The sequence below is a fragment of the Rhinoderma darwinii genome, chromosome 7 (genome assembly GCF_050947455.1).
Source record: "Rhinoderma darwinii isolate aRhiDar2 chromosome 7, aRhiDar2.hap1, whole genome shotgun sequence".
Classification (NCBI taxonomy): domain Eukaryota; kingdom Metazoa; phylum Chordata; class Amphibia; order Anura; family Rhinodermatidae; genus Rhinoderma; species Rhinoderma darwinii.
Window position 1 is genome coordinate 43,563,120 of NC_134693.1, and position 19,412 is coordinate 43,582,531.

General features: G+C 42.9%; 1 protein-coding gene across 2 annotated transcripts in view; it reads right to left on the reverse strand.

Moving 5' to 3' along the window:
- HS2ST1 (heparan sulfate 2-O-sulfotransferase 1) overlaps nucleotides 1-19,291 on the reverse strand; it is a 134,621-nt gene extending 115,330 nt beyond the window's left edge. The window contains exon 1 of one of the 2 annotated variants that reach the window (XM_075833261.1): nucleotides 18,904-19,291. In XM_075833261.1, coding sequence (XP_075689376.1) covers nucleotides 18,904-19,027 — 124 coding nt within the window. In that variant the 5' untranslated portion in view covers nucleotides 19,028-19,291. The remainder of the gene's footprint in view (nucleotides 1-18,903) is intronic. The other variant, XM_075833262.1, reaches the window with a different exon arrangement.
- Between the last annotated feature and the right edge of the window lie 121 nt (nucleotides 19,292-19,412).

A 19,412-nucleotide genomic window follows, 5' to 3' on the forward strand; every position in this document is an offset into this window, starting at 1 on the left:
CTTCTATTGGCCACGGGTACCTTCCCGTATGCTTACGGGAAGGTGCCCGTGCCGTTGAAAAATATAGACCATGTCCTATTTAAGGCCGTAATAACGGCACGGGCAGGCCCGTAGAAGTCTAAGGGGCTCCCGTAATTACGGGTGGCTACGTGTGTGCACCCGTAATTACGGGAGCGTTGCTAGGCGACGTCAGGGGATAGTCACTGTCTAGGGTGCTGAAAAGAGTTAACTGATCGGTAGTAACTCTTTCAGCACCCGGTACAGTGACTACCGCTGGAGTTAATAGTATTAAAAGTTAACTTACACAGAACTCTTCTTCTTCTTCTTCCTCCAGTCCGGCCTCCCGGGATGACGTTTCATCCCATGTGACTGCTGCAGACAATCACAGGCCAATCACAGGCTGCAGCGGTCACATGGACTGCCGCGTCATCCAGGCAGGTCGGATTGGATGTCAAGAGAGGGACGATTCACCAAGACAACGGCCGGGTAAGTACGATTTTTTGTTTTACTTTTAATGCAGAAAGGGCTGTCCCTTCTCTCTATCCTGCACTGATAGAGAGAAGGGGCGGCCGATTAATTCAGTGCAATTTTGCAGCGAAAACGTGCCCGTAAATACTGGTGCAATACGGGTCGAATACGTGTGACCAAGGACCCGTATTTACAGGATGACAAAAATACGTTCTTGTGCATGAGGCCTTAACCCTTCCAATAATTGGCAGTCATGGTCTATCCTAACCCCTTAAAGAGGATCTGTCACTAGTTTAGTAATGAGAAATCTCCTACCTAATCGAATAGGCGCTGCAACACTGATAATGCTAGTGAAAATTGTGTCCCAAAAAGTTATGAGCTTTCTTCTAAATATGTAAATGAGTCTATACTAGACAAGTGGGTGTCAATAGCAGAGATCCTCCTGAGGTGGAGCTTCCTCACAGCCTCGGACGCTGTCCTATCAGCATGAAGCTGCTTCACACAGTATGTGAGACGGAGGCTGGAGGGAAGGGGGTGATCACTTCAAATAGCCATATCTTCGTCTGTGGACCACCTAGAACAGTGGTACTGGTGGCATATCAAAGATGAGATTCAAATCTTTCATATGGCTCCAGGATCGCAGCGGTGAAACCTGAGATATTACCAGTTGAAAACGCAGTCGGGAATGGAAGCTGCCTAATATATGATCACGCTGTGTTGCTGGGCTAGGAGGAGAACCGTATGAGACTGATTGGACAGTGTTGTAGGGAAAATATTACACCACCCAGAGTAAAAACAATGAGTAACCTCCCATTTGGCAAGTATAGCCAAATTAGCATATTTAGAAAAATGCACATAACTTTGCAAATAATAAAAGTCTTTGAAAAAAAAACACCACACTGTAGTTATCAGCATCGTAGCGCCTATTAGATTACTTAGGAGATAGGGCATTAATAGACTAGTGACAGATCCTCTTTAAAGGACGTGGCCTATTTTGTCCTTTAGGACATGGCGATTTTTTTCATCGTCACATTACAAGAGTCACAATTTTTTAATTTTTCTGTCGAGAAGTGTGGGACGAGTAGTATTTTTCAATACCATCATTTTGTTTATTTTTAATGGCACCATTTTGGAGGTACTAAAATATATTCCACAACTTTTTCGAAAAAAAACTGCAATTCACGATTGTTTCTACGGCGTTTACTGCCCGGTTTTAAGGACGTTAAACTTTATTCTGCGGGTCAGTACAATTTCTGTAACACCAAAACATAGTTTATCATCTTTACTACTTTTGCACATAAAAAAACCAAAACACATTTCTCAAACAAATCATGGTTTTGTATCGCCATGCCCTGAAAGCCATAATTTTTATTTTTACTTTGATGGAGCGGTGTTAGGGCTTGTTTTTTGCAGGGCAAATTGACATTTATATTGCAACCATTTTGGGGAACATTCAACTTTTCGCTTGTGCGGGTTAAATAACGTGATCATTTTATAGTTCAGGTTATTACGGATGCGGCTACACCAATTATGTGTACTTTATTTTTCCTTCTAATTTTGCCATAATAAACCATTTCTAATGAGGGAAATGGTTTCGTGTGTTTCTTTTATTAAAACATTTTATTTAACTTTTTGAACATTTATTTTTAGTCCCCCTAAAGGACAAATTGGTTGATGTGCCGATATGAATAATACACTACGACACTTCTGTATTGCAGTGTATTATGCCCGTCAGCAAATCTGGGTCTAATAGGTGTCCTGAGCTGTCAGACCTGGAGGCCCCCAACTACCATAGCAACTCATCGGATCCCCCTTGCCTATGCCCTAAATGTGTAGTTAATAGGTCTTAAAGAGGTATTCCCAACTTAGGTATTTATGCCATACACACCTGATAGGGGCAGGTCCCACCAGTGGGACCTTCACCTATCAAGAGAACAATGGTCTGGGGACTCGCGTTCCATGATTTCCGGCTGCTGCATTAACCATACACATCAATTTAAAGGCGACCTCGTTCGTCTATGAGAGTTATGGAGCGAACGCGGCTATTCTTAACTCCCATAAAGTTTAATGGAGAGGGCTGCACCGAAGTGGGGCTCCCCTCTCAATTGCAGTGTATGAAGAATGTGTTGGCAATCGAACAGATCCCCATTCTCTAGTTAGGTGAGGGTCCCAGGGTGTCGGGTCTCCACTATCAAACATTTATGGCATACCCTGTGGCTATGCCATGAACAAAAAAGATTTACAAAGCGTGCACACTGTTATATAGTAGCTCCATTTTGTACGGAGCCGTAATAGAACAACCATAGAAGTGAATGGGGTCTAACTGTATCTCGGTAGGACTTGGATTTCATACGAAGGCATACAGGGTTGAGTTTAGGGGCTGAGAGGCTCTTGACGCATATGTAGCACAATCACTTTATTCTGGGATTTATGGGGTTGGGTTCTCCTAGAAACTGCAGTTCTGCCCCTTTTCTATTAACACTGCAGGGCGATACTGCTTGTGGGTTGTCACCCGATCCTGACAAATTTGACGTTTTGTCCCAGCTTTTATGTATATCCAGAAAATTCCAGGACAAAATTTGGAACTGCCGGAACTCCAGGTGCCAGTACATGAGAATGGTACAGTGCACAGATGTGATACACAAGGCTATGTATGTAAGGACATGTAAATAATATTCCTCCAAGCAAGTATTTAATCAATGCGAGTTTTCGTTTTTTCTATAAAGATTTGAACATTTTTGAAAGGGAATGTGTTAAGATATATAAAAGCTAATATCTATACAGTATATACACAAAGACGCCAGCACCTGCAGGGTACGGCAGCTTCCAGCTATTCACTTAGCAAAAGTACGAAGGTCTAAATTTTACTGAACGCCATTCCAGTGAATGTTAAAGAGGGGTCATTACAGCAACGTGAGGGGAAAATCAGCAGCAGCAAACAGAAATATGGAAGAACACAAACGGAGCGCCAGTCCTATGCTCGCTCATTTAATAAGCCGCTCACATAAAACGGTCATAGAGTCTCTCTATGGTTTAAAGACTGTTGCAAATAACCGAGGGGGGAATCCATTAGAAATTGCGATTTGGTTGCTTCACCTCTAAGGCAAGTAAATTACTGCACTTTAAAGCACAGTAGGCTGGGGATAGACCTGGACTATCTTTTGTAGTGAGCGATAGATAAATCGTTGTCCATAGGAATGCATTAGGCAAGGGCCACACACGGTTTATCTCAATACAAATAAATCGCTGTGATAAATCGCTGTCTATAGGAATGCATGGAGTAGCTTGAAAATCACGGCAGTATGTGCATCAGTATTTTGCAACAGCATTTGTTAGGGCCTGTTCACATCAGCGTCAGGCTTCCGTTCATGGGTTCCATTCGACTTTTCCGTCGGAGGAACAGATGAACGGAAACCATAGCTTCTGCTTGCATTACCATTGATTTCAATGGTAATGCTTCTGTTCGATTGATTTCGGTTCCGTAAGGTTTCCATTTTCTTAGTGGAAACAATAGCGTAGAGTCGACTACACTTTGGTTTCCGGTAAAAAAAAAAAAAAAACGGAAAAGTTATGGAACGGAACAAATGGAAGCCAACTGCAATGGAAGAATTACCATTGAAATCAATGGTAATGCAAACAGAAGGTATGGTTTCTGTTCGACCTTTCCGTCGGCACACTACGTAATTACAGACAACTAGAAAAGGAAACGTTCTATAATTTGTACGTCACGGACACCCATCCGTAACAATACGGAAAGGTGTTCATAGCCCACAGAAATTAATTAATTACAGATGAAAAATATGATCGTGTGCATGGGGCCTATTCACACGCGGCAGATTTGTTGCAGAAAGTTCTGCAACTGTGCCATTCATCTGAATAAATAGATCCAATAAAGGCACAATAGGTGATCATGAATACGTAAACTTTTAGATATGCCGACTCAATGGGGCCGACAATCCTGGTGATGCTTTCAATTACAAAACTAAAGAAATCTTAAAAAGTAAAAAAAAAAAAAAACATGGCTGCTTTCTTAAAAAACCCAAAAACAGCACTACACCTATCTGCAGATTGTGTGGGGTATTGCAGCTTAGCCCCATCCACTTCAATAAAGCCAAGCTGCAATACCAGACACAAACCATAGACAGGTGCGGTTTCTGTAAGGTTATGTGCACACGACCAATTTTCAGGCGTAATGGAGGTGTTTTACGCCTCGAATTACGCCTGAAAAGACAGCTCCAATATGTCGGCAAACATCTGCCCATTGCCTGCAATGGGTCTTATGATGTTCTGTGCAGACGAGCTGTCATTTTACACGTCGCTGTCAAAATACGGCTCGTAAAATTACGGCCGCGTCAAAGAAATGCAGGAGACTTCTTGGGACGTAACTGGAGCCGTTTTTCATTGACTCCAATGAAAACCAGCTCCAATTACGTCCGTAAAAGACGCCGCGAAAAAAGCGTGCACTTGTAAAAACGTCTGAAATTCAGGAGCCGTTTTCTCCTGAGTTATCGTGTGCACATACCCTAAGAAAGCAGCCATGTTTTAAGTTTTTCAAATGTTGACTGCACTTCAATGCCCAAAAGGTAGGCATGTAATACTAAAGTGGTGACAACTTATAATGTTTGGAATTACAAAACAGATTATTTTTGCAAGTACAAAATGAGGTGCTATGTAACACGTCTCCATAGCCCTTTAAGAACTCGTAATCCAGACAATCCAAAAAGCAATTTATGCAAATTAGTCTATACAAAAAGATTCTGTAAAGCTTTATCGTTTCCTCATGTTTTGTCAAATACAGTAAGCGGATGTCTGCAGCTTTTACAGGCATTATAACGGGAAAATACAGTGGAATTTTGTCAGTAGAAAAGGAAATTTAAACTTATAAAAATCATAATTTACCTTTAAAAAAAAAAAAGGATAAAGGGTTTCTAATAAATTGATAAATTTGGAACACATTTTCCCCAACGTATTTGCGCCATCTGTATATGGCTAAGAACCACACTAGCTTAAGCCCCTCCCCCTTTCAAATTGCTTTGCTCGCTTTAAGAAAAAATGTCCTCTAAGGCTATGTTCACACCTGCGTCGTGGGTTTCCGTTGTCCTGCTCTGTCAAAAGAGCAGAACAAGTAAAGACTATAAGCAACTATTCCATTTGTATTCCTGTTCTTAGCAAGGATTATCTCACAAAGATCAAACACTTTAGAGAAACATTTAGAATTCATGTGCAAACACAGGATTCTATTCTGTCAGAGGCGAGAATGCCAGACGGCAGTTCTGCGCTTAAAGAGGCTCTGTCACCAGATTTTGCAGCCCCTATCTGCTATTGCAGCAGATCGGCGCTGCAATGTAGATTACAGTAACGTTTTTATTTTTTAAAAACGAGCATTTTTGGCCAAGTTATGACCATTTTTGTATTTATGCAAATGAGGCTTGCTAAAGTCCAACTGGGCGTGTATTATGTGCGTACATCGGGGTGTTTTTACTTCTTTTACTAGCTGGGCGTTCGGACGAGAAGTATCATCCACTTCTCTTCAGAACGCCCAGCTTCTGGCAGTGCAGACACAGCCGTGTTCTCCAGAGATCACGCTGTGACGTCACTCACTTCCTGCCCCAGGTCCTGCATCGTGTCGGACGAGCGAGGACACATCGGCACCAGAGGCTACAGTTGATTCTGCATCGGCGTTTGCAGGTAAGTCGATGTAGCTACTTACCTGCAAACGCTGATGCTGCTGCAGAATCAACTGTAGCCTCTGGTGCCGATGTGGCCGACACGATGCAGGACCTGGGGCAGGAAGTGAGTGACGTCACAGCGTGATCTCTCGAGAACACGCTGTGTGTCTGCACTGCCAGAAGCTGGGTGTTAACGAAGAGAAGTGGATGATGCTGATTCGTCAGCATCATACACTCCCATTCGCAACGCCCAGCTAGTAAAAGAAGTAAAAACGCCCCGATGTACACACATAATACACGCCCACTTGGATTTTTACTGTAAACACGCCCAGTTGTACTTTTGCAAGCCTCATTTGCATAAATACAAAAATGGTCATAACTTGGTCAAAAATGCTCGTTTTTTAAAAATAAAAACGTTACTGTAATCTACATTGCAGCGCCGATCTGCTCCAATAGCAGATAGGGGTTGCAAAATCTGGTGACAGAGCCTCTTTAAATCTGTGCAGATGCACATACATCACTAATGCCTGTGGATGTTGCAGACACATGACCGCGTAATCTCGACGCAGACTAGATGGCACGAGACTGCAGCTCGGCCGCTATTCCGCTATACCATTAGCAGCATTTCCTTCACCATTGATATCAATGGTGATGCAAACGGAAGCTGTGGTTTCCGTTTGACTTTACCTTGCGGGACTCCACGACGGAAACCTTTCCGACCGAACCCCTCAGCGGAAAGCGAACACTGATGTGAACCGGCCCTAGCCCATTAAAGTCAATGGATTCATTCACATGTCTGGTATTTCACATGGATCATCGGTCTGTGTACATAGAATTCCAGCAGGCACTACTAGTTTGGTCAGAATCTCATGTTAGACTCGCCCATTCAAGTTAATGGGTCAATAAAAAAAAAAAATTGGATAGCACACGAACGATATCCGTTTTTCACTAAACAAAAAAGTGTTTTTTTTCACCAACGTGAAAAATGGATGATCATGGACGCCACACGGAGGTAACAAACGGACACACGGAACGCACTTTGATACAATAACGATTCAACTCTTTTTGTCCTGAAGCCTGACGTATTTTAGGCCGGGTTTCCACTGTTCCGATACACTGCGTAAAACTACACAGCGCATCCAACCTGGAACCGCAGTTCATTCTGTCCGAAAAACTGCACCACATTGGTGCAGTTTTTTGGGCGGAAGTTCTGCTGCGGAAAGCTCATATGTACCCCGGCCGTTGTTACGGTGACGCGTCTCTCCTTTGACGACCAGTCCGGCCTCCCTGGATGACTGCAGTGGTCACATGGGATGAAACAGCATCCCATGAGGCCAGACTGGAGGCAGTAGCAAGGCATTCTGGGTAAGTATGAAAGTTTTCTGAGTTGCCATTTTTGCGGCGGAATCGCACCGATTAAGCCGCAAAAGTCGCAACACTTGGCTATTTGTTGTGGGCTTTGCACCCCCATTGAGTTTATTGGGGAAAGCCCACAACAGAAAAGCAACAAAAACGCAGCATAAATTGACATCCTGCAGATTTGAATTCCGAACGGCAGGTCAATTTATTAACGTTTTCGCTAAGTTTTTGTTCCGCAGTGTGGGCATGAGATTTTCAAAACGTATTGCTGCAGAATTTCTACAGCGTTTACGCTACGTGGGAACCGGGCCTTACAACATTCGTCCGGATACAGCCTATGGGCTATGGCCACCTTATGAGTAATTATCATCATCATGAAAGGTAGGCAAACATGTAAACTTTGCCAGTCAGATAAGTGATCCAATACGTATTCACCGACAGCGAGCACCATTTAGTTTCCAACTGATGGAATACACTGATTGACACAATAAATTCACAGATTATTGCTCTGACCGCTTATCAGTCTCCTATATAAATATAAAGGAGTTTTCCCACCATAGCAAAGGCATATCTAATTGACTGCAATAAATGTTGACATAGTGCTATTTAGCTGCAGACGTGACTCTTGTCAAGAAATCTAAAAAGGGGAAAAATAAATGAACATGGCACCCATACTGCATCACTTCCAACTAAGATAAATGGCAAATATTGTTTGCCCATATTAAGGCCTCATGCCCACTTCAGTTTTTTTCGTCAGGGTGCTATCCGTTGTTTTAACTGATGGCACACTGACACATTCATTTCAATGGGGCCATGCACACTTCCGTTGTCTTAACGGAACCATGCGGCCGTTCCGTCATAAATAGGGCAGGTCCTATGCCTGCCTGTTTTTGATAGAACAGTCTCGGCCTTTGCATTGATTTTGTCCGTGAGACAACAGAAGCGCACTGAAGACATCCGTGTGCGGTGCGTGATTCACGGAACCGTCATTAGCGGCACACGGAAGTCGATGTAGCTACTTACCTGCAAACGCTGATGCTGCTGCAGAATCAACTGTAGCCTCTGGTGCCGGTGTGTCCTCGCTCGTCTAACACGATGCAGGACCTGTGAGTGACGTCACAGCGTGATCTCTCGAGAACACGGCTGTGTCTGCACTGCCAGAAGCTGGGCGTTCTGAAGAGAAGTGGATGATACTTCTCATCAGAACGCCCAGCTAGTAAAAGAAGTAAACACGCCCCGATGTACGCACATAATACACGCCCAGTTGTACTTTTGCAAGCCTCATTTGCAGAAATATAAAAATGGTCATAACTTGGCCAAAAATGCTCGTTTTTTAAAAATAAAAACGTTACTGTAATCTACATTGCAGCGCCGATCTGCTGCAATAGCAGATAGGGGTTGCAAAATCTGGTGACAGAGCCTCTTTAACTTCATTAATGTTAACCACGGAGCCAAAAATACATTCCTATAGTCGCTGCGCAATTTGTGTAGATGCCTTTTGGATTTACATCTCATATATATGAGCATTCGTTTGAAATAATAATAATTTTATTTTCAGTTCCCTGTATTTTTCAATTTCCTATACAACACATTAATTTGTGGTAGAAAATTCTAGTCAGGTCATATATCACCATCTCATAGACACAAAATAGCACAGAACGATACAATTTTCCACTTGTGTAAGCAAACAACTCACTAAACAAAATGAATCTACGACGAGATATAGCGGTTGAGCGTCCTCACACTGTACGCTGGTTTTTATTGCCTTTGGGAATTCTAAGATTTCCCACATTACATATAATAATTCAGTTAGGAGTCTTGTGGCTGCTAATACACTGGTTTAACAAGAGCGCTCGCTGCCAGCCGCCATGTATTCGCCCTAGGACCACATAAAAGGCTCCAATCTCCAGAAAAAGACGGATAAATTAACGGAGCAGAAACTGAATTTCTCCGGACACAATTATTAACTACTGTTACAGGAGCGGATATTTCAGTAGCTTTTACAAAAGTGAGACGAAGCCGAGGAGACGTATGGAAATTACAGCTCCAGCAGATTAGACGCATCAATCAATATGGGACTTGTAGAACTGGATACTTCTTCTGTCCCATTCCTTGTCCTTATACAGTACGATCTTCTATTATAGCATAGGAGTTCAAATACCTCGGACTCTTAATCAATATGGCAGTTAATTGAGCACAAGCTTATCAATGTGTAACCCTTACTAAACAGAACCAGAAACCTACAAACTGCCGCTGATTCCAACATCAATGATAAGAAGTTCTCCACTTATGTTTTAGTTTTTTCAAATATTTGATACTGCCCGAGATGGGGGAAGCTGCTTTTCTCATTCTCCAAAGGTGGCATCGTACCAACCCAGCAATGACAGTCTGGTTGCTAGGAAAACAATGCCCAACGACTGGTCTCTGTCATGGTGTTTCCAGACAGTGAGTTCCTAGAAATTATTCAGGTTGGGTCAGAATTGGCACTGAAGTGAGGGCACGAGTTGTAGAGGATGGCCAACACAAAAATTTAGTATTTATCTCTTAGGCCCCCATGCACACAACCGTAAAAACACCCGTAATTACAGGCCCATAGACTTCTATTGGCCACGGGTACCTTCCCGTTTGCGTACGGGAAGGTGCCCGGGCCGTTGAAAAATATAGAACGTGTGCACCCGTAATTACGGGAGCGTTGCAAGGCGACGTCAGGGAATTAAAATTTTTGAATAAAAAGAAGCAGAAAAAATGGCGTTTGAGCGATCATGTGACATTTCCAGCCCCCTTTTTTTACGGGTCCGTAAATACGGGTTAAAAACGTGTAACAACGGACCCGTATTTACGGTCAGTATTTACGGGAGGGAAAAAAAATATACGGTCGTGTGCATGGGGCCTTAGGCTATGTTCACACAGGGATGATACACTGAGTAAAAGCACACAGCGTATCCGCCCCGGTCCCCGCAGGGAATTCCGGACGAAAAGCCGCTTTTTTCAGATCAAATTTAGCGCATCAAGTCTGCTTCTAAGCGGTCTAAATTTAGGACAGGATTAGTAAATCTGCCCCATATTAAGCGCGTCTCATTATGCAATTTTTTCACAATTGAAGTTCATGGGGGACAAAATGCCACAAAAACATCATACCTACGGCATGCTAGAATTTTGATAAAATGTAACATAATACAGACAAGGCAAGAACTAGACAAGATGCCCCAAATTTATCCCAGGGGCTCATGCTGGATGATAATATTGGGGCACCTTTACACACTTTTGTCTAACGTTGTACCACCAGTTGGTTGAGTTACTTTAGATTAATTTTTTTGCTTCAACATTTTGGCGCATTTAAGCCACGCCCCTTTTTTTTTTTTTTTTTTTTTTTTTTTTTTACTAAGCCACATACCTGTGTGTAAAATGAATTGTACCAAAGAATGTGGAACTTAGGATAGAAGTCTGGCACAACGCCAATAGTAAATCTGCAGATCAGTGTCTTGAAACAGTTCTAGGAATATTTCCTAAAACTCAGCAACGGAAACAAAAGATGCATTTGTTGCGATTTCATAATTTAAAAGTGGCAGGTCTAAGCACAAGTTTATTTAACGCCTAATGGTCACTATGCCTCAAAACAGTTATAGGCCGGGTTCAGACATAGGGCAAATACCGTGGATTTTCTGCATCAGATTTCGTTACGAAAAATCTGCAGCATAATACAGTAGTAGCAGAGCGGATGAGATTTGAACAAATCTCATCCATACGCTGCGTAAATGATAAGCGGGAAAAAATACATTTCAGAAAAAACTACATGAAGTGCGTTTTTTTAATCTGCAGCATGTCAATTGTATTTGTGTAATCGCTGCTTTTTTGTTGCGGGTTATTGCCATTGAATTCAATGGGGAGGTAAAACCAGCAGCTAATAGCAAATGTTGCGATTCCGCCACAAAAATCACAACTCAGAAATTAATAAATTAATATAATATAACCAGACTGTCAGACACGGCTCAACGGTTTAAATTCAGAGCTGGATTGGGCCTGTGCTGCTAAAAGACAAAGGTAACGTGACAGAAAAAAATTCATGTCATTCCCCATCTGACATGGCAAATAGTTATGCAATATTTATAATAAATTACTGCAGAGAATTTCTTTAAAAACCACACATTTAAAAATATTTAAGTTCAGGAAGAAAATTACTCAAAATTAAAAGTTCATCAAAATGTGCTTACATCAGGGTTTACGTGGCATCAATGAGACGTCTCATCAACACCACCATGGTCAGTGACACATGCCCGTTTCTCAGACCCTCACACGGTATATGATCTTTTCTTTACCTATGCGGTGAGTATAGGACAGAATAATTGCAAACTGGTAATTACCTTATTCCTTACTGACCGCTTATGATCACGCATGTTCCATGTGCCACATGCCTAAAAAGCGACGACAATGTCATCCTGATTGCCACCTCTGACTCAAACATGGCTACATGAATGTCCATCTAGAGGACGACCGTAAAAAACATCTATGCTGTAACGCCCGGTTGCAATGCTAGAACACGGATTGTAGAATCTACTAACGCACCTAGTAAACATGGTGGAAAGGAGAATAGTTTAACCCCTTCCCCCTGCTGGCATTCTGGGCCCTAATGTCCAAGCTATTTTTTAGATTTTTCCATTGTCACATTCGAAGAGCTGTAACTTTTTTATTTTTGCGTCGGCATAGCTGTATAAGGTCTTGTTTTTTGCGGGACGACTTGCAGTTTTTATTGGTACCATTTGAGAGTAGATGCGACTTTTTGATCACTTTCTATCACATTTTTTTTAAGTCAGGATTAACAGAAAACAGCAATTTTTCCATTGTTTTTTATTTTATTTTTTACGGCGTTCACAGTGCGGGTTAAATAATGTAACAGCTTTATAGTCGGGGTCGTTACGGACGCGGCGATACCAAATATGTGTAACTTTTTTGCTTTATTGTAGTTTTTTTTAATAGTAAAGCATTTTGTAAGGGGAAAAGCTGGGTTTTTCATTTTTTTTTTTTTCACTTTTTTTTTTTATTAACTTTATTAAACTTTTTTTACTTTTTTACTAGTCCCACTAGGGGACTTCACTATCCTCCGATCGCTATTATAATACACTGCAATACTTTTGTATTGCAGTGTATTACTGCCTGTCCGTTTAAAACGGACAGGCATCTGCTAGGTCATGCCTGCGGCATGATCTAGCAGGCATTCGCTGCAGGCAGACCTGGGGGTCTTTATTAGACCCCCGGCTGCCATAGAAGACACAGACACTCGGCGATTTTATCGCCGGGTGTCAGTGAGATGAGAGGGAGCTCCCTCCCTCTCTCCAAAACCATTCAGATGCGGTGCTCGCTATTGTGCACCGCATCTGAAGGGTTAAACAGGTGAGATCGATACTAATATCGATCTCACCCGGCAGAGCAGGGACGCCCTCAGCCCTCAGCTGCTTCTGGCAGCTGAGAGCAGGGAGATTTCACGGCTCCCTGCTCTGTCTACTTTATTCTACAGCAGCGACGTAGTTTGGCGGCGCTCTAGAATAAAGCCCACTAATGACCGTCGTAAAAAGACGTATCGGCGGTCATTAAGGGGTTAAAGGGGTTCTCCTAAATTTATCCGAGGGCTCCTTCACACACAGAAATTTTCTGGCAATTTAAGCTGCATCAAAAAAAAAATACTTCTAAAAACGCCAACGTTATTAAACAGCAACATGAATTTTTTTCATGGTGTTTTTCATTTAGTCTCATTTTGCTATTTTCTGCCATTTTTTGTAGTCCTATAAAGAAAACTATGGGAAAAAAACGCCTGAAATAACACCATACCCTGAAGAAGCTGCAATTGGAAAGAATAACTGACCACAAAATTGCCACAAACCATAAAGCAGTTGTGTGTAGTGAATTTTATGTTTTACTATAGACTTTAAGTAACTTCTGGCTGCACTAAAAAAAACAAAAAAAAAAAACAATTAAAAATGTACAAAGACGCTGTATGTGAAACCGGCCTTAATTTTTTTAAATCAGTTTGACACGAGGAGAACTTGGTTTAAAGAGGCTCTGTCACCAGACGCACATAATACACGCCCACTTGGACTTTTGCAAGCCTCATTTGCATAAATACAAAAATGGTGATAACTTGGCCAAAAATGCTCGTTTTTTAAAAATAAAAACGTTACTGTAATCTACATTGCAGCGCCTATCTGCTGCAATAGCAGATAGGGGTTGCAAAATCTGGTGACAGAGCCTCTTTAAAGAGGCTCTGTCACCAGATTATAAGTGCCCTATCTCCTACATAATGTGATCGGCGCTGGAATGTAGATAACAGCAGTGGTTTTTACTTTGAAAAACGATAATTTTTTTAGCAAGTTATGAGCAATTTTACATTTATGCTAATTAGTTTCTTAATAGACAACTGGGCGTGTTTTTCATTTTTACCAACTGGGCGTTGTACAGGAGGAGTGTATGACGCTGACCAATCAGCGTCATACACGTCTCATTGTTCCAGCCGAGCTTCCTTCACTGCACAATCACACTAAGGGCTTATTCAGACGAATGGGATATAAGTCCGTGCAACGCGCGTGATTTTCAAGCGCGTCGCACGGACCGATATTAGTCTATGGGGCCGTGCAGACAGGTGCGTGATTTTTACGCAGCGTGAGTCCGCTGCGAAAAAGTCACGACATGTCTGTTCTTTCTGCGTATTTCGCGCATCACGTACCCATTGAAGTCAATGCGTGCGTGAAAATCATGCGCACCACACGGAAGCACTTCCGTGACACGCGCGTGCATTGGCAAAACAGCTGTGAAAAGGATGACTGACAACAGAAAAGCACCACGTGCTTTTCAGTTTACAAACATCCAAACGGAGTGTCCTAATGATGGCGGCTGCGCGAAAAGCATAATGGGCAGGAACAATGAGAAGTGCAGGACACTGATTAGTCACTGATTGGTCAGCCTCATACACTCCTCTGTACAACACCCAGTTGGTAAAAAGTAAAAACACGCCCAGTTGTCTATTAAGAAACGAATTAGCATAAATGTAAAATTGCTCATAACTTGCTCAAAAATGAGTTTTTCAAAATAAAAACCACTGTTTTTATCTACATTACAGCGCCGATCAGATTATGTAGGAGACAGGGAATTTATAATCTGGTGACAGAGCCTCTTTAAGTACTGCCAAGCTGCATCCCCTCCCCCCTTCTCTGCTATCAGCAGAGTACCAGTCTACTTTGAGCAGAACAGTGAAGTGTCAGGAGAAAGACTGGTTGCTATGAATGTACAGTTTAAAAATAAAGACTTTTATATGGAGTTGTTAGGCTGCATGTGCCTAGCAACCGGTACGTCTGAGCTTACGCAGGTCTTCAGCTTAAAACCAACTGGTATGGATTTAAAGAGGCTCTGTCACCACATTATAAGTGCCCTATATTGTACATGATGTGATCGGCGCTGTAATGTAGATTACAGCAGTGTTATTTTATTTAGAAAAACTATCATTTTTGACGGAGTTATGACCTATATTAGAATTATGCTAATGAGTTTCTCAATGGACAACTGGGTGTGTTTTACTATATGACCAAGTGGGCGTTGTACAGAGGAGTGTATGACGCTGACCAATCAGTGACCAATCAGCGTCATACACTTCTCTCCATTCATTTACACTGCAGATAGCGATATAGCTATATCGCTATGTGCAGCCACATAAACACACTAGAACGCTACTCATGTGTCATGACAATGAATATACATTACCTCCAGCCAGGACGTGACGTGTATTCATTCTCCTGACCACTTCTGTAGCGTCTCTGTGAGTTACAGCACAGCACAGCGAGATCTCGCTGTGAATGACAGTTTACAGCGTAATCTCGCGAGACTACGCCTGCTATGCTGTAACTCACAGAGAAGTGCAGAGAAATGGTCAGGAGAATGAATACACGTCATGTCCTGGCTGGAGGTAACGTATATTCATTGTCATGACACATGAGTAGCGTTATAGTGTGTTTATGTGACTGCACGTAGCGATATAGCTATATCGCTATCTGCAGAGTAAATGAATGGAGAGAAGTGTATGACGCTGATTGGTCACTGATTGGTCAGCGTCATACACTCCTCTGTACAACGCCCACTTGGTCATATAGTAAAACACGCCCAGTTGTCCATTGAGAGAAACTCATTAGCATAAAGCTAATATAGGTCATAACTCAGTCAAAAATGATAGTTTTTCTAAATAAAAACCACTGCGGTAATCTACATTACAGCGCCGATCACATCATGTACAATATAGGGCACTTATAATGTGGTGACAGAGCCTCTTTAAAGGTCATATAAAAGGGACAACGGGGCCCGTCATGACTCAAATCCCATTCTTATGCCTTTCTGCCAAAACAAAATAGAGAGGGGGCTCAGCAGCACAATCCATTATTCTACCTGTCACATTATTTTATTACGGAGATATCTAAAAATAAGATAAATGTTCACCAGCTTTTGGTTTAGAGCAAATTCAATTTTGTATTAGATTGAACGTTGATGATTGAAAGTGCTATACAGCATGGACAATAAGGATCTCTGTGGGTGAACGCACATCAAGTATTATACCAGACAGACTTGTGCACTAAACCTAGTTACATCTCCTGGGGCCACTGACAAAGACGTTCCTATGCCACATACCGGGCACCAAAAGAAACGGCTATGAAAGAAAAGCACAAGATACAACTTTATCATCTACATACAGACTAGACATTTGCAATTACATGAACTTCACTTAGTAGATTTGACCCAAAACAGAAGAGATATTTAAATTATTTTATTTTTTTTAAAGAATACCCAGTTTCAAATAGCATCTTAGGAAATTCTGAGCTAAAGGAGCGGTCGCCTCTCCAGACATGTGTTTTAGTAAACACTTATATTCCCCAAAAAAAAATACCACAATTCTAGAACATAATTTTGTTAAAAAAAACTCTGTTGTGATGTTCCTCTGTTATTCCTCCTAGTAATTTATGAATACATTGACAACTGGGTGTTACCATTCTTCTTGTCAAAGGGGCGAGTCACTACACAGAGAGACTATGAGCACTGAATGGACAGTTTCGGCCTATGTAGGGACATCCCCCCCCCCCCAATTGGCATCATCCATATAACGTTCATTTATTCATAAATTTATATGAGGAATAACAGAGGAACGGTACCACACAGAGTTTCCTTGAAAAGGTACTGCAGAATTTTTATTTTATGGGCAATACAATTGTTTACTAAAACCAACAAGTTAGAAGAGCCGACCGGTTCCCTTTAGAAGGCCTCATGCACACGACCGTGTTTGGTCCGCGATATACGGACCGCAAGTCGGCCGCATTTCTGGGTCCGAATACAGTTCAGGGTGATTGGCTCCTAGCATTATAGTTATGTATGATGCTAGGCGACCCTGCCTCCCTGCGGGAACACAGTCCCTTACTGAAACATGTTTTCAGTACGGGACAGTAGTCCGAGGGAGAGGCAGTGACTCTGCGTCATACATAACTATCATGATGGGTGCCCGGCTCCATGAACTGTGTTCGGTCCTGGAAAATGCGGTCCGTATATCACAGACCGAACACGGTCATGCCCACTTCAGTTGTTTTCTTGAGTATGCCATCCATTTTTTCAACGGATAGCACACCGACACATTCATTTCTATGGGGCCATGCACACTTCTGTTGTTTTAAAGGAACCGTGTGGCCGTTCCGACAAAAATAGGACAGGTTCTACTCCTGCCCGTTTTTGATGTAACAGTCTCGGCCATTTCATTCATCAAGGTCTGTTGAAACAACGGACTGCATCCATCCGTGTTTCACGGATTCGTCATTAGTGGCCGTACGACAGGCAATGGAAGTGTGAATGAGGCCTTAGAGAGGGGTCCCCCATTCAGGACTCATCTATTAGACAGAGTAGAGAGCAGCTACATAGATTTCCTCTCGCTCTGGAGGACCCGCCATGTCCATGCATTACACAGACAGTCCCTTGATTTCAATGGTAACTCTGTAATGCTTGATTTCCCCTGAGGCGGCACTGAAGGGGAATTAAATACTTGCTGATAGGTTCCCCCACAAATAACAGGTGATCACTGAGGGTCCCAGCAGCAAACACCCTGCGCTTAGAAGGGTCCCCCCGATGATCAGCTAACAAAAACATACCAGTCATAGTGGAAAACCCGCATTGTTTCCTTACATCTGTTTCCAGGAAAGCTGGGTGGCACCCAATATAGCCACCATTACAGCGCCCACAAGGGTTGTCATTCTTTCCTGGACTCCTGAATGGCAAACTGGTCTAGTTATGCAAGGATACAGCCCTGGCACTCCATAGCAAGTATATTTGCCATTCAGGAGTCTGGGAAAGCTATACTGGTGGTTAGATCAACCATGTTTCCAGTAACAGCAAAAAACTACTCAGACATTTAATAATTTATAACAACTGGACAGAAGGAGGACAAACGAATGACAAATCCTTGTTCATAAATCACAAAACAAACATCTACATGGGTATTTTACTGATGGCAGATGCCAAACCATTTGTACCAGGCCAATACATAAAAAGAGCATCAAAACAGGAATTCCAAGCTTTGTGACTAAATGACAACACTGCTGTTATATACAAGTCAATTCAGTCACATCCATTTTAGGCCTTGTTCACAATGTGCAAAATCTGCACTGTGTGAACAAGGCCTTATAATTATTAGAAACAGCAGTGAAACCACAAAACGCAGTGAACCAAGTGACACAAATATTTATAATAAATAATCAGCAGATCTGAGTAATAGTCTCTCATCGATGGGAAGCGACAAAATCACCACCACTATAGATGCAGCAATTACCGTTCCAACCAATCATCAGTCAGCTTCTCTGAACTATTAGTGCATCTGAGGCCACAATAAGACAATGAGTTTTTGTTTCATTTCATGCAAAAGAATCCTTCAGACCAGACTACTCCACGGTAATCCCCTGATCACAGCACCCTGGACCCTCTTGCTCTGGGGCAACTTCATCCTAAACTACATCGTCACATTTGCTGTGCAGTTGAATGCAATCTATTGTCCCCTGTTATCAGCCAAGTCCGACTAGAGTCCAGAATGTCTGCCCCCATGATCTGCAGCCTCCAGCGTGTGTACATACATATAAATATCATCAGCTCTTCAGTTTTATATGATTGATCCCATTCATTTTAAGGCTCCCCATCTCTTCACATACAGACATGTGATCCACAGTGATGAGCGGCGCCTACACACCGGCTGCCGTCTATCAGGGCCACAGTCTTCTGGCCACAAGCAGCTGTCAGGCAGACATGTAGATCGCTGGCTGTGCATGAGGAGATGTCTGGGAATTACATTACCAGGCGGCAGATCATCTCCAGCCACATCTCATCCCCTCCCCCCGGGGCAGCTTACCGAGCTTTCCCCGGGAATCCTCCAGCTTCTGGATCTGGTTCTCCAGGAAGAGCATCGCGACCCCGAAGGTCAGCACCGCCAATAGCTGCAACTTGGGCGGCATCATAATCCTTAGGAGACCCATCAACCTAATCTATGGCGACATAACGTGGGCATCGGGGGTTGTGGCGAGAGGCACTGCCCCCAGCGTATAGAAACACCCGCCGGCTGGGCTCGTTCCGCGTAGGACAGAGGGGGGCGGAGGAGGGCACCACAACAAGCTGCGGCTCCAGCGTGATCCGCTCACACTGTATGTACACTGACTCTCCGCCGCTCCTCCAGCTCTAGCCGCAGCAGCAGCGCCGGCCCATTGCGTCTTACGTCACATCCCCACGCCCCCTACGCATTACGTGTACAACCTTCCTCCGTTGTGATTGTTTGCTAGGCAACCAGACCCGGCCACTTCCGGCCAACCTATTGGCTGGCGCTTTTCTCCCATTGAGTGATGCCTCGTATACTCAGAGGACCTA